The sequence below is a fragment of the Rhea americana genome, unplaced genomic scaffold, assembly GCF_003343005.1.
Source record: "Rhea americana isolate MKP2758 unplaced genomic scaffold, rheAme1 scaffold_35, whole genome shotgun sequence".
NCBI classification, from domain to species: domain Eukaryota; kingdom Metazoa; phylum Chordata; class Aves; order Rheiformes; family Rheidae; genus Rhea; species Rhea americana.
The window spans coordinates 3,177,476-3,193,762 of record NW_028186479.1 but is presented as its reverse complement, the minus strand read 5'-3'; the positions used below and the strand labels follow the sequence as shown (position 1 = coordinate 3,193,762).

General features: G+C 41.7%; 2 protein-coding genes across 2 annotated transcripts in view; one reads left to right on the top strand and one right to left on the bottom strand.

The window, feature by feature from the left end:
- On the top strand, positions 1-11,100 carry CMTM6 (CKLF like MARVEL transmembrane domain containing 6). Its single transcript, XM_085311804.1, has 4 exons — positions 1-250; positions 4,321-4,497; positions 5,177-5,275; positions 6,468-11,100. Exons 1-4 carry the CDS (start codon positions 119-121, stop codon positions 6,609-6,611), a joined length of 552 nt encoding a protein of 183 aa, XP_085167930.1. The 5' UTR covers positions 1-118; the 3' UTR covers positions 6,612-11,100.
- Positions 11,101-11,642: 542 nt separating this feature from the next.
- Positions 11,643-16,287, bottom strand: part of CMTM7 (CKLF like MARVEL transmembrane domain containing 7) — a 32,156-nt gene continuing 27,511 nt past the window's right edge. Inside the window, exon 6 of the transcript XR_014896692.1 lies at positions 11,643-13,333. The gene's annotated coding sequence lies outside the window, so the exon portion shown is untranslated. The remainder of the gene's footprint in view (positions 13,334-16,287) is intronic.

The following is a 16,287-nucleotide window of genomic DNA, read 5'->3' as shown; positions in this document are numbered from 1 at the left end:
GCACTTCCCAGTCGCGCTCGCTGCAGGAAGCGCCTTTGTCCCGCCGGCCCAGGCGGGGCCGCCGCCGCCCTTTTGCTTTCGCTTTCCCACAGCTCGGGAGCCGGGCGGCGGCGCGGCCATGGAGAACGGGGCCGTCTACAACGAGACCACGGAGCCGCAGGGCAAGCCGCCGCGCCGCGCCTGCCCCTGCGGCTGCACCCTGCGGCACCTGCGCGGCCGGTGGCGGCGGGCGGCCAAGGCGCTCCAGGCGGTGAGTCGTCCCCCCCCCCACCGTGCCGCCCGCCGGCGCGGCGAGGATGCCTCCCGCGGTCACGCGCCCCCCCCCCCGCACACCTTTCGTGGAGGCGAGCGGGCTCCGACGCCCCTGCCGCCCTCCTCCTCCTCCCTCTCCCCCCGCGCGCGGCGGCCGTTGGTGCGCGGCCCCGCCCTTCCCCCCCTCGCGCGCGCCGCGCGCGTCGGTTGAGCCCCGTCGCGGGGGGAGGGGGAGACGCCGCGCGCAGTAACGGCCCCCGGCGCCGCCTGAGGCGGAGCCGCGGGCAGCTTCGCCTCGCCGGGGCGGCCGCTTTTCTCCCCTCTTCCGGGCTCTTCACTGGCGACTCGCTGCTGGCTCCGTGGGTTGCGTGTTTTCTAGGTGTCCTTGTTCGCCTCTGAAAGTGCGGTTCTGATGCAGAAACGAGTCCCTTAGGCTGGGCTCCTCCTTCGGGACAGAACCTCTGCCTTAAAAATAAAACTTCAGACTCGCTGAGAAAGTGGAGGCTCGTAGACATGTGTATCGATCAGAAAGCCTGACTAATTCAAACCTAGAGGAGGGAAAGCCCATACCGGCTGTGGTTTATGAAGTTTCACACATGGAAAATGTGACACGGACGTAGAATACCATAATTTCAATGGGTTCCTGTTACTTTGTGATGGAGACACAGTATGTTTGTTTCTTTAGTCATTTCCAGCTGCAGGAGCACGGGCTAAAATCTGACAGTTGTGCCCGTTGTGTGACCGAGGTTAAAGACTGCCATCCAGTGTGGTTCTGCTGTTTGGTACYAGTATAATTTAAAATTAAACCGGACAGGATCCTTGAAGTTAGTATTTTCTTCCAAGGGCCACACTGGATGAAAGTAGGAGGTGGAAACCTCTAACGCTAATTGGTGCTAATTCACGCTAAAATTGGTGAGCGTGTTTGTCCCATGCTTTGTGGTAGAAAATTGCACCAGAAACTTGCTGTGTCGGGGGGAACGGGCAGCTGACTACCAACGCGTGTCAGTATACGTTTTCCAGCCAGCCAAGTGGCTTTTTAAATCAGGTGTCTCATCCTGATAGGAATTATAGGTGGTTTCCAACCCTTTCTCATTGCTCCACCATTGCAGAAAAGAGGATGTTTTGTTTTTTTAAACTTTGTTTTGCACACAGTCGAAAACTTCAACCAAAAACTGCAGAATTAATTGCTGGTAAAGGTAACACTAACGCTTGCCAAAAACAATGTTTCCTAAGAGTGTTTAAAAAATCACACTCAAGAGTGCTTCAAACAAATACGGTTAAAATAAAGATCTGTTCAATATTGCTTCCAAACAAATACTTCATTTATGTAGGCAAATTTACTGATGTTCTAAAGTCTGCAGTTGCTTCCCTGGACAGAGGCATCATTTAAAAAGGTAGGAAAAAGGAGTACGATTAAGGCCTGTCCTTAACAATGGGCAGCTGCTTGAGATGCTCCTGAAGAGTTGGCATTTTATGGCCTGAACCTGTCCTTCAACATGAGGAAAAAACGAATGAACTTAACAGCTGCTCACTCTTGTAATTTCCAAAAGGATTTTTTTCCCTTTTTGTTTGCACAAGTGCACAGATCTTTTGAGTTATTTCTTCATCAAAACACGTTAAAGAAACCTCGGAAGTTACTGAAGGTAAAGCCTCAGTACCTCCAACATGAGAAATGTTCCCATTTTAGGAAGGAGATGATTTTTGGAATTCTCTGTGATTGTGATGGGTATTACCATGTATTAGCCTTGTGATTAAAGCGGTGATTATTAGAAATTATTAGGACTGCACACTGATAATCACTTGTGCAGGCACTAGCGCTGAACAGGCTGCTGCACTCAGAAAATGTTGGTGTCTTCGTTATAGAAGTGATCAAATATCTTCTAAAACACTAATAATACCAAAAGATGATAAAACCCCTATGCAGCTTCAGTGATGCTCTTCCCTTTACAGCACACAAGGCTGGCAAACAGCGCACACGTATGGCGAGGTGTGGATATACCTGCCGAAAGCGGTGAGCAGGGTGCCGCCCTCTGTGCCCGTTTGCATGCCCAGGGCCGCCCCCGGCTGCTCCGCACTGCACCCTGCCCCAGCTGCTGCCCAACCTCAGCTCCCCACCAGCGCTGGGATGACATCTGCAGCCAGGTGGGAGGGAGCCAGGAACTAAAATGATGCCTTTTTTTTTTTTTTTTTCTTTTTGGTGGTAGGACAGGAGGGTAATCCCTTTAATGTTTTTTATTGTGATACCAAGAAGCAAATTAAGAAACCAACCAGAACTATGGCAGCATATGAACATGCTGTTGATGTCCCATATAGGACTCCACTTGATACTGAACCTTTAATAACTATTCTTTGAGTATGATTTTTTTTTCCCCATGTAGTTGTACAGTCAGCTGAGAGGCTTTTTCTCAGTCATTTAGATCATGTTATGGTTATCTGTGCTTCTAATTCTGTTACAGGCATATTTCCAAAAAGGCCCTTATTTCTTTTCTGTTCTGTTTTGTCTCTGATTAAAGTTATAACATTCAGTTTTCAATGCTGATAAAAAGAGCTGTAATTTTTATACATACATGCATACATACATATATATATATAAACATATGTTCTAGCTGACCTTGTGCCAATGAAATAAAAGATGATTGGACACAGCTGTAATCAAATACTTTGAAATTAAGAAAACACCTCACTTAAAAATTGGAAATTCAGAGTTGAAAATATTCCTTGGGCATCCATTATAATGACTGAAATAGGTGTGAGGGTTCCTGAGAAATGCCTTACCAGCAACTGCATGAGAAAAAGGAAGTATGCTGAAGCCTAACTGTAATATTTCAGTTTCACAACTTGTGTGTTCTTTCCCCTTCTGAGCTCCTGTTTACTTTTATATAGTTGCATATTCAAAACATGATGTTTTGAACAGTCCTGCTGAGRTCTGACTTAGTGGGGGAACTTACAGTTCCCACGTGTCAAATTGTTTTTCTTATTTATACTAACAGAAAACTGAAACCAAAGGCTTGGCATTTTCCAAGAGCAAGACCCAGATAAAGCATCCGCAGTTTCTTCTACATGTCAGTAACTGGAAAATGACAATTCTGAATTGTAGAGCTTGATTTTTTTTTTTAAGAAGCACTGTTGACCTTTTTATTGCATATATATGCTTATAGGATCATTGTCCTTATGTCATTCTTGATTTTATGATCAGGTCTGTTTCCCAATAATTGTTTTGTTGTAGTTTCATGAACTCTTCACTACAAGGATCTATAGCCTGTGTCAACTTTACAGGATGAAGGAAACAAGCAAAGTGGCCAAAATGAGGGAACATTTAAATAAAGCACAGCTTTCATGTACCATAAACTAGTAAAAAAAAAGAAAAAAAACAACAACAGCAGATCCATAGTGACTATTCAGGAATTCACTTTCATCCTTTCCTCAGAAAATATTGTGGGAAGGTGAACATAAACTACGTAGATTAAACACTGTCCAACATAGTTTAAACATAAAAACTACCTAAAGCATAGTTCCTAGAAATGCAGCCAAGCTTCTTTTGTTACTGAGTCATAAGCACACGAGCAAGTAGCTATATCTACTTTCTCTGAAGTTTTTCAAGGGAGGTAATATCAGCAGTAAACTTTCAGGGAAGTAGTTGATTGGATCAGTATCTTCTGGGATTTTTTTTTTTTTAAGCACTTAAGATTAAATGTAAGTGTAAGTAGTAAGAAGTAGCATTTTTGCCAGTTCTGACTGGAATGCATGCTCTCCCTGCTGTCTTGCACTCTGGTTTCTAACTGCAGTTGCAGAACCAGGGATCAGGAATCTTCACTAGCCAGTCAGCAAGCCTGGGTTTGGTGGCGCACACTCAGCCTACCCAAGTGTAGGTTATTGATTAACAGGAAATGTAAATTGTGTTGCCACATATTTTTTGTGCCTGTAATAAAATAGCACAGAATTATACAGGGTTCTTTTTAGATTGAGGATTTTTCATATAGCTGTTTTCATTAATGTTAATATCAGAGATGTCTCTCTGCTGAAGATACTAATGACTTGATCTAATTCAGGTATGTTATTTGTTTACAGCTGTTCTCTCTTCTGGCTGTTATTTGTGAAGAAATTGTGGAGAATTGTATCAAGTGTGGTGGACTTTACTTCTTTGAATTCACAAGCTGCACTGCACTTCTTTTGAGCCTCCTCATACTGTGTGTGTATTGTACTACTGCATATGAAACATTTGGGAAAGATAAAGTAGAGAGAGTGGTAAGGAAAAAATATAATTTTTAATATTATAAACAAGGTTTTTTAAAACAAACTATTTGATGCAAACGCAAGACTACTGTGAAATAAAAAGACTATGTTGAAAGAATATTTTTTCCTTAGTGTTTAAAGAGGAAAGTGAAGTTCCTTGTAGTTAACAAATAACTATAATATAAACTATATCTCTATGTATTATATTACATAATAATATGATAAATAACCCTCCCCCCAACTCTAAGCATCCATTTTATATTACAGACTTTTCCAAATTTGTTGTGTCGTTTACTGTAAGATACGAGATGTTTAAGCTGGGGTATGGAATCAGGAAAGTAACTGGGCTCTGCTGGAAACAGCAGACGTGTTTTCCCTGCTAGGGGATACATTTTCTTTGATATGGTTAAGTTTCATGTAGTCCCTTCAGAGCAGAAGGAACTGCAGGAACAAGAGATTTATCTTGCTGTGTTACACAGACCATAACATTTTACAGTTTAATTCTGGTGTCTGTATTTCTGGGTCCGGGCCTTTCTTGCAGTAAGTAAGAAAAAAATTCTGAAGCTGCTGTTAGCATCAAAGCTCCCAAGTACAAATTCACCGGCAGATTAACTTGGCTGTTGTTATGATGTTTGTTCTTTATCAGGTAGTATATCTACAATTCTTTGACACTCCCTTTTTACACTTGCAGAATTTTTGGGCCATGCCAGGCATAGGTGGCTTTTTTCTATTAGCTTCAGTAGTGCTTGCTGCAACCAGTTCTGGATCTGATTTAGAAAAGGCTGCATGTGTAAGTATAAAAACTTTATCATTTATTGGGTATTTAGCTTGCTCTTAACTTCTGTAGCCTTTAAACCTCACTACATCTGCAGGCAAGAAACTGGGCAGGGAACAAAATTCAAGGTGTTGCATGGGATGGATGTTTCAGGAGGACCTAGCTATTTCAGAGCTTCTAGAAACTTATCAAAGAGCAGGCATTCCTCACTGTTGCTGGAAAGCTCAGCGTGTTAAAGAGTGACTATGCATGCATCTCCCAGAGAATGCTAAGAGGCTCGAGGCAGGGCACTGAAGATGCCTTGGCGTGCTATGGAAGTCATAATTCCTCACTTTTATGGTACTTTTTTGAATAACCTCGGAATTGTGAATGTATGAGTTTGAAAGATCAAATCTGACATTCTTGAATGAAAAAATGAGTTTGGAAAGTAAAGAAATGAAAGGAATTCTATTCCTTAATCAGTATGAGCTATTACAGTTAAAGTTGCACACTTCTGTATAGTCATCTTTTGTAACATTGATATATTCAAATCTAATGGCTTGAGTATAAAATCTCAGTTTTTATCTGGAACTGGAAAAATGAAAACCTCTCATGATTTAAAACTTAGCACATAATTGCTTTGGGGCAAATCAGCTATATAAAATTTATTTAAAAGTTACTGTAAATGCATGTGTTAACAGCTTCTTGCAAGTAAAGAAGTAAAACCTAGCCTCCTCATCACTATCTTGCCATGCCTAATACTGAAATTTGTCACTAACAAAATATCCTTTCATCCCTACTTGGTCACACAGTAAGGACTTGCTTAGGCCCTGCGGATCATATCTCCCTTCACCTTCCATATGTTAGTCATCTTCATTAGGTATCTCTTGGATAAATTTTGTGCTATACCACTGATTCCATACTACTTTAATAACTATTTTTTTGCAATTAAACTAATATTTCTAATGTTAATGGCTGTTCAGGCTATATTGTAAGAGTCACACTTGATTGAAAGAATGAGAACTGTAAAAACTCTTGCATACATGTTCTGCAATTATGATTTCTGATCTGTTTCTAACTTAAATGRAATCATTGATTTAAGGATGACTGGAAACTTAATACATGGGATTGTTAACTTGCATAAAAAATTCAGCAAATTTCCCCAGCCAGTGTTTGAATTCCATTAGTATTTACACACTTTAATCACACGTTTCTTTCACTTTCACAGACATTTGGATTTCTTGCAAGTGGTGCATTTGTAGCTGAAGCAATTATGAATTATTTGGATAGCCGGAAACAAGACACCGAAAGTCGTTCTGAAAATCCTGCCAACATTCAGACTGCCACAGAAAGTCAGCCACTGAATAAATAAAGCTAAACTTTGCGATTTTTTTTTAATTGAGCAAACTGAAATGAGATTTCAGTGCACTGTAAATAACTTCTTCTGTCTTCCTTCTAATTGGTTTTGTAAGCATTGCTCACCACAAGTTTTTATAGGTCTACCAGTGGCAGCTTGGCATCATGTTCTGTTTAATTTTGGAGTAACTGATCCTGCTTAATAACTGCCCAAGTGGCATATACTAAAATATTTTGTGTCTAATTAGAGTAATGTAAGGGCAGTAGTGTGTGATGATTTGATTTTGGTAGGAATGATTAATAAAGGGTAATTTATGGTGCATAAATTCTGAGTTATATCCTAAATATATTTTCTATATAAATGGACCAGATACTTCTGTTACTAATTGTAAATTAGTACAGCAGAGTTCATTTTTTCTACTTACTGTTCAAACTGTGAATGTAAAAGGGATACCTAATTGCAGCCTTAGAGAAATGCTTATTCTTACATAAGGGTTTTTATTTTTTTTTTTATTTTTTATTTTTTTTACTACTCCTGTACAATTCTGTCTGTGGAACTCAGTTTAATAAAATGATGAGTGTAGCTTTTTTACGGGGGATAGTTTAATGCTTTATTAAGGAGAGTTCTGCATCTCATGGTTGTTAATGATTAAAATTGTATGCCAGAATCTCCTTTCAGATTGTTTCAAAAGCAAGAAAAGCTGCAGGAAAAGCTTTGATAAGCTAGCTCTGAGAGGAGGAGGTTGAAGGACAAATATTTTCAGAAGTTAACCTAAAAAGTAGCAATTTGAAATATCAGCGGGAAAAACATAGCAGCGCATCAGCACTGATAGTGAATATCACTTTCAGGGTTAAGCCTAACTGCATTTTGTTTATGCATAGTTAATGGTGAGTTTTGCCAGAGTGAATTTTGCCAGAATGGTTATGTACTCCACCACTTTTTTTTACCTATAAATATGCCACTGGTTTGAGCCTTTTTGCTACCAGCTAGGTCAGTTGGTGAACAGATGAATAAATAAGCACTTGTATCATTGACTTGTCTGAAGAGCAGCAGGCTGCAAGAGAAACTACTGATGCAACATACCAAACAAGTGATGGAGTTCAGACCAGATCTTGATGGCCACAGAAGAAGGGAAGTGATGCAAACATCTTTTTTAGATGTCTGAGGGAGAAACAAAACTGCTAGACTTCATTTAGAGAAAAGCAGAAAAGTAGGGCAATTGCCATAAAGCAAGGGATGTTCCAAAATACCAGCACAAATGAGAAAAGTCTGATTATGCAAAAACAGTTCTTGTCTGAGTTCTCCTGACATTTGCCATGCCTTCTAGGCATTGACTGCATTTCATCAATACTCTGACAGATTTACAGTCCTGTAACCTATTGTGGCAGCACTGAGACTAAGCCCTCCAGAAGTTGGCTGAACGTGCTATATTTGGAACAGGATGAGGAAGTTGTAAGACAAAGCACTGTAAAGGAAGGTCAGAGCCTTTTTTCAGTACTGCTGCTTTCTGATGAGCATGATGATGTTTGTGACGTTTTCTCTATGCTCTGGGACTTTAATCCTAACACTACACTTTGCTTGGGGATTTGAGTTTGACAGTTTGTGAGGAACATCAAGTTTAAGTTGTAGCTTGGTTTCAGAGCCATCTATAAATACTTACTTTCCTTCAAGGAATTTCTTGCTTTGTGAAGAGAGTTCTTCTTTGGACTGGCATTTTCTCTTATTTATTAGTGTCTATTTGCACTAAAACCTGATCTCGGTCTAACTGTACAGAGCTTGCTCTAGCTGTCTCTGAAAACTGTAGGTAGATAAGAGATACATTTTGTTTACAAGCAATGTTSCTGGTGATATGAACTTCCCAAAATGAAAAAATCTCTGTTACAGTTATAATTTCTTTCTTTTGGGTTTGTGTCCATATCTATGGTTAACATTTTCAGGGTTTTTTTCTGCTTAGTGCCTAGGATACTACTAGATTTGTGTTCATATCAAAATGGCTGTAGGCTCTAGGTTTTAATATGTAATTAAAAGCTGTAAATATAATGTAACAATAAGACTGTGCTGCTGATATTTATTAAGCAACGCAGCATGAAGGCAGGACTTCTGCCCTCAGTTAATTTTTCCTTTGAACTTTAATTTTTATCATCTTGAAAATGCATGAAGAGTTACGGTTCTCTGTAATTTTCCTATAGACTTCCCCCTACCCAAGTGCTGTTTTCAGTTTCCATTCCTGAATCATTGGTATTGAAAGGGATCTGTAAAGTCATCTCTGTGCCTTAGCCTCCCTGTCTGTGTGATATCTACTGCTGATGCTTTACAAGTGAAGAAACTGAAATGCAGAACAAGTTACTTTATGAAAAGGTGCCACAAGGAGTTGGTGTTGGGGGAAGTGATTATAACTGAGTTTTCCTGACTCCGTGTTCTGTGTGCTAGGCCTTTTGCAATGGAAGTACTGCCAGGCTTTGCAGAATGGTTTCATGGGTTCTCCTGTTCCAGACATGGTAGCATCCTTGGCTCGTTTCCRGTTGTTTCTTAGGGTGAGGTTTTTGATGTGTTGTCCATTTTAGTTTTAACTGTTCCAAGTAGTTTCTCATTCTCTGACCAGCTGATGCAAGTATAGATGTAATGATCAAATTCAGTCTGTAACCAAAAGTGATGCAAACATTGTCATCACCTAAAGAAAGGGACATGGATAGTCTTTTGGAAACTGGTTACTTCTGCTTTCCCATATGCAGAAGGGGTTTGCCARTAGGACTCCTGCTATTCCCCCTCCCACCAAATAAATAAATAAATAAACAGTGCTGCATCCCAGATACTGTCTAGCTGGCACTAATCTGTCATGCAGCAGTTAAATGCTATTAGCCAGACCAGCCCCATGTTGGTTATAGGTATAAGGTAATTGCTAACTAGTTGCCATCAAAGCAGTTGGTGGCTAACAAAGCAGTTTCTGTATGGTGGCACTGTTAATACCAGGCTTATGAGTGTGAGGACTTTCATTTAAAAACCCTTGAGGAGCAGGTCTCCTGGTAYGCGTGCTGTTCTCTGCTTCCGGGAGGCAGTTCCCTTACCTGCTTTATCAGCTTCCTAAGACGAAAGGGCAGGTGTGTGCCCCCCCGAGCTCCTCTGCCCTCACGTGCTAGGTCGGGCAAATGCAACGGCTGAGCAGGGTTGTCTCCCACCACTAGAAATGMCCCTTTGGTGCTTCGGATGTCAGATCCAGGCTTTGAATGTCTGTCTTTTAATTAGACTGATCCCAGAGGATGGAGTGGGAGCTGGATTAAACATCTGGTTTTACAGGAGCTCTGCACATGTGGCTAGACATCTCTTGCTCTGTCAGCAAAGAAGTCCCTGTTTCCCTACCTGTTTTCAATGAAATTGGCTTTATTTAAACCAGCTATTTAAATTGCTTAAGTTATCTTGGCTGGCTGTGACTGAAATGGATTAGGGTTTGTTCAAGAGAGTGGTGGGAGCTCTGGCAGAGGGGCAGTAATGAACAACCCTCTCTTAAATTTCYCCTTTTGTTTGCAAGTAAACACCTATGCACAATCTTAACCAGCAGTAAAACCCATGGAAGGAAGCAATTTGGCACAGGAAGTCTACCTGTGGCTTGCCTTCTCCCTTCTTCACCACGGTGGTTGGTGGTGGTATGAGCCTGTGCAGACACAGTAAAAGGCTTCTTTTCCTGCTGAGCCTCTTGAAAAATACTTGAAGATTGCACTGACTTTCGGGCTTTTCAGACTTCAGGCCATGCAAGGACTGGCTTGAGTTTCTGCTCTGAAAAATCTACATGTGTTGTGTAGATCATGAATGCGATTTTGTTTTCTAGGTTTAGCCCACGTTGAAATCACGATAGTAGCAGTATCCTTTAGATTTTAAATATGTAGAGGAATTGTGCCTCACTGGTTGTACTCTATTCTTAAAAATAGCAGGGGAGGGTTGTATGTAGTCTTTACAATTCAGTTCTACCATTGCACCTTCCAACTCAGAAATGCAGTGAATTATCTCACACAATTCTCAGAGCTCTGCACAAGATGTTTTTGCATAATAGCCGTCATGGCAATCCTGGTTCTGTTCAAATTCGTGCCGTGAAAGTACCAAGTTTTCTACACTGAAGGGAAATATTTTGTGTGATTCTTAAAAGGTTATGTAAAATTGTAATAATGAATCAAGATGCTGGTAGTGCCTTTAAGATGGAAATTCATCTTTGTTTTAGTTCCTTGCTGTAAATATGTAGCAGATATCTAGATAGTACTGAACAGCATAAAATTTAATGTCACTTTCGTACTTGTGAGGCTTTAAATGTCTTTTAATGATTATTGAATCAGAATGAAAATACAATGGTTATATATTATGAAATAAAAACTTTATATTGTTATGTAACCAATGTTGCCTTGACTTTTCAGTAAAAGCATTCTGAAATACTTAAATATTTTTCCATTCTAAACCTGTGGTCTTTTTAATGTATTATGCCTTTCTGGTCGTAAGAACTTTCTAAAATACTTTGTAATAATTTTTTAAATAAAATATTAGTAAATAACTCGGAGTGTTTCTCATCTCTGCTGCTAATGATTTGGTGTCGCTATATCGTTCTCCAAAAGCAAAAYGCAGGAAATAACGTCATTCTGGGTTCCTGGTGTGGAGGAAAGAGCTTGCATTGTGTTTTGCCTGTTACTAGGGAATCGGGACCCACTTGCAGATCTGCAAAGCTGGATTTTCTCCCTGGACGTTTCAATGAGGAACGGTCCAGTAAGGTCAGTATTGCTGCATACCACAGAGTTCAATCTAATTAGTTTGTGATAAGACTTGACGCCTACCATGGTCTATAGTTACTGTGACAAGTGTAATTCAAGTGCTGGTTTGCTATTGTCTGGGTTATTAGAATTGAAAAAAAAAATAAAATGGCAGACTTGTTAGAGGAAGGAGCACAAACCATGAAAAGGTGTCAAGAGCAAATAATTTCTTTTGATTTTACTTGGTTGAGGGTGAGCCACTGGGTCCTTTAAAAATGTTTGTTCGCTGGGGCGGAGAGAAGGAAATAAACCCAAATGCTCTCTGGCTAGGTAGCTTCTTTATTTCATAATTCTGCAAGTTGCTTATTTCTTGCTGATCTTCTGATTGGTAGGTCCCATTATCTTGGATGGTATAAATGATACTTTTTTCATTGTCTGCACTGAAATTGGAATGACACAGTATACTTTTATTTGCATCATAACATTAAAGGTGAAATTCTGTCCTTAATGGATTTGCCATAGATAAGTGTAGTTGTAAGAACTGAGGCAAAAAGGCCTCTAATGTTTTAAATTAAATAAAAAAAAAAACAGTTGTAAGTGAAGAAGGCAAAATATTGCAATAGAAGTGTACATCCATGGTAGATCTATAGAGCATGAGAAAATAACTCAGAAGTCCTAAGAAAGGTGATACTTAATAATTTGGATCATGATCACATAGCATGGTTTCAGTCCTGTTATTGCTAGGATCGTGACAACTTCTTTCTTAGCAGGGTAATCCAAATTAACCTCTGTATTGAAGTAACAGAATAGTGTAGCAGGGTAAAATACAGGTTGTGGCCCGCTGCTCTCCTTTGCACGTGCACAGGCAGCACCTGGTCGCTGCCGTCTGTGCGTGGCTTGTTGCACGCGCATCCGTGTTCCTTTGCTCTGCGGGGGACTTTCGCCGGCAGCTTTATCCTATAGCCCCCTTCATCCTGTAGCGCAGGGACCGAGCAAGGATAACTCCTTGGCTGTGTCTTGGTTTTGGCTTCCCTTTGAACGCGGCAGAGCCGGTCTTTGCCTGCTAGCGGAAGTGCAGGGGAGGCCGGCAATGGTTCTGCGTCCTGCTTGCGCTGCCGGCGCCGCACAGTTGTTCACGTGTGACGCCGGTAAATCTGTGCACAAGCTGCAGTAGAGAAGTTTGCCCACGAGAGGGCAAAGATGATCCTGTAATTGAACAGGTTCAGCCTCGAAGCCTTGTCCCTCCTAAACCTGTACGCTYGCTGGAGTTGGAGCCCCACTGCCCTCTTCTTTTCTGTAGCAGTAAATTGCACTGTGTATTTTAGTGGTCTTGTCTTCAATCACATGCTCATTTTTCAAAATGTAGCCTGAAGAAGTTTTGATAACAATCAGAGCAATATTGTCTCAAAGAGGTACTTTGCCCTTCCAGACTGCTTAGGTAAAGTTTACTTTTTCTTGTTTTATTTTGTAACTAGGCTAGAGATGTTTTTAATTCATTTTTATTACAAATCCAAGCTTCAGCTGCCTGATGACACCTGCACCTGTAAGCCTGTATTGCAGTTCTGAAGATTTTGTGGTCTGTACCATGCTGTGGTTTTCAGGCAATGGTCTATGGCTCAGGGGGTAGGAGGGGTGGGAGAAGAAAGGAGTGGGCAGTACCTGTGTACTTCCTGGACTCTGTGTAAGCTAAATGAGAGAAGCCTATTGGCAAAAACGCAAATAATTCATGCTGGAAAAAAATCAGAGTCCACAAAAAAAACATTGGCAAACACTGCTGTAATGAATGCCAGACAGGGCTTTTTGCACACTAGAGAAACTTGCTTGGGCCAGCCAGCATGTCCTGATCACTTTGTTTCTTATCACTTATTATCTTTTGGCTGAATATTAGAACAGGACTAGGAAAATAAACAGATGTGGTTGTTTTGAAGTTGGCGAGTCCTGGGGTGAGTCAGGGCTTCACAAGGAGGTGACAGCACAAGCACATTTTTCTGCAGCATGAGTCATGTGTACCTAATGAGGACAGCACACAGCAAATATCCAGTCAGACATCTGTTGTTAGATGACTAGATGTGCTGCATGAAAGCATGTAGTATTCTGCACTGTTAAGTCTGTGGAGTGTTTCAAAACTCTCCTTTTAACCCTCACTTGTGTAAAAGTCACTTACCTAAGTCATAATATTCTAAGGCATAAGCATGCCTAGCTAKGAAATAGGCACATCTCCACACACGTAACTGGAAGAGCTGATAGCTGGAATTTGTAGACAGTTAATCTTCACTGGTTTTGTGTGGCAGTTTTCTTCATTACGTGGATGGAATGGCAAGTTTTTATTAATCATACACCATACGGAGAGAATGGTCAGGTAAAATGTTGCTCAAAATGACCCAAATGTGCAAGTCTTAGCTACAGCGCTCCTTTTAGCTYCCTCCTTTGCACCAGCTGCCGCTCTTCTCCAAGCCCTGGTGTAGTGGCTGGTGTGGGATCCCTGCCTGTGCCGAGCAGGAGGGAAGGAAGATGTGGTTTCTTCAGCCCTGCTAATGGCTCTGTCACCCCTGCACGCTGCTAAGTGAGCAGATGGAGCTGCCACCCAGTCAAGAGCAACAGGACATCTCAGAAGAGAGGACAGACGCTCACTGCTTCTATTCTTATTGCCAGCGCAACAACCGTTTTCACTCTCCCACATCTTATTTGCTGTATTTCAAAGGCTGCAAGCTATTAGCTATTGATGGTCAGGTTGTTAAAGCCCTGCTTTCCATTCCCATCCCTCTAATCTGTATTCAACCTTGCTATCAGTGCACTTTATAGCAACAAGAGCTAAAACTCTGAATGCTGTGTTCTCAGAACAGCCAGGATAAAGTAGCTATGGAGATCTATCTGAGGGGATTCAGCACAACACTAAAAATAACTGTCTGGTTAATGCAAGTCTGGTTGTTTTCTGCCTCATAGGCCTCTTGCTAAGAAAGGTTTGCTTTTATGAATGAACAAAGTGTTGTCCTTGACTTGATATGGGTTTTTAATCATAAACTCTTGTTTTTGGCAATTGTGCATCTCATTCAAGGGTAACAAGGACATAATTATTCAGCTCTCACACAGCACAAACTGCTGAGCATGAGGTATTAATGGAGTGCTTTGCTGCCACCATAGTTTAATAGCCACAGCTGCAGCATTGTGCTCGTGTTTGGCTGGGGTTCATGAAAAAGGGGTATGCAGATCATTAAGTTTTATGTTAAGAGTGATTTACTGATGTAGAAATAACAGTAGACTGTGCTAGATGGACAAAGCACTTCTGATTCAGAAGGAGCTATAGTACCAGCAGAGCTGTACTTCATAGCTGTGGCAGGGAGGCCATCAGCACTGTTCCCCCTCACAATGCCCCCAGCCACTCCAAAAAAAAAAAAAGTGCTAATGTAATGTAACTGTGTGCTGGCAGAGCTGTATTGAGAGTTGAAAAAGAAAACTCTATCACCCCAGCTAGGCCAGTGTAAGTACTAAAAGGAAGCTTCAAACTGATGCTTTTGGCTAGCTGCAGGCTTTGAGGCGATATGTAACTCCTAGTCTGGTGTCTTCCCATCCACCCTGCAACCTCATTAGCTCCATTAGTGCTGAGAGGCAAGTGCTGCATGTTTTGCTTTAGCTCCACATGGGAAAACAAAAGTGATATCTACTCAGCACTACCCTGAGCTATACCAGCTGGGAGGTCAAGTTCCCCATGCAGCTGATGGGGACAAGGCTCATCTCGAGGGTGAATCAGAGCAGAAGCCTACCTTGTGTGTGCTGAATCACTCACTCCTGCTGTGATTCACTTGCTGCTCTTTTCTTTCTTCACTGAATACACAAGGGAGACTGGTTGGGTATTAGGGCTAGTCCAGTGCAAATACCCTTCAAGACAGAGTGCTTTTCTCTGAGAGAATGGCATTTACTCCATTTGGGTTGTAAAACCATGTGCAGGATGTCTCTAATTTCCTAGTCTATCCTTGTGTGCCTGAGGGTTAGGTGCCTTTAAGTCTACACCTGTTATTTTATTTCCAAAGTTTCTAGAGTCCTGCCACAGTTCTGCCCATGCCAGAAGGACTGCTTGGCTGGTATTGCTCTTCCTACACAAGTGCAATCATGCAAATAAAAAGCAAATGTTTCAGATATACTTATTTAGAAATGACTCTGTGTTAGTGGTTTGCTGGTATTTTCTCCTGCAGGGAGAAACGTCCCACCAGTCTCTTACTAACTAGGCCTCCCATGTCATCTACACACCAGCTCTACTTCAAAAACTGGGGTATTTGTGCCATCTTTCTGGTAGCCCCTCAATCAGCCACAGAAACACGCAGGTGTTTCCTCCCTTAGTTTTGTGTGCACACAGTGGCTAGTGGAGGAGGACACAGTGTTATCAATGAGTGAATCTCACAGAAACCCTCAACGAGGTCAGACAAGCCTGACATGCGGGCATAAATCACGGAGCAGTAGGTTTGTTCCTTCTTCTGCGCTACTCTCCCTTTTCTCCAGGTGCTTGGTTTGCCACATAGCTGTCTAACTTTGCAAGGTCTACAGCACTCCTCTCGCACGTCACAGGCAACAGTGACTCAGGAGGTGACGTACATGGCAGTGCCTCTGTATGTGAAGATAGGGCCAAAATTATTTTATGACCAGCCACAGTAAATCTGTGGGCTTTGTCGTACTAGAGGCTGGCACTGGGAGTTCTCTGCCTTACAGTGTCACTTCGTACTACAGCCTCCAGAGCCCCTTTCGCACATAACAGTTGCCCCCATATGCACCATAGCACCGTATGCCAGGCAAGACGCAGCCTCGTGGTGGAATTTCCTGTTATAGTGAGGGTAGGACTGCTGCACTTTTASTAATGCTTTATTCATTTCAAGTGGTTGCTTGTGCATTGCTGTTAGTCTGGGTCTGTAAACATCTAAAGAGCAACATAAGAGATCAACAGCTCATATTTGTGTGGCCTTCTGCAGCACTTT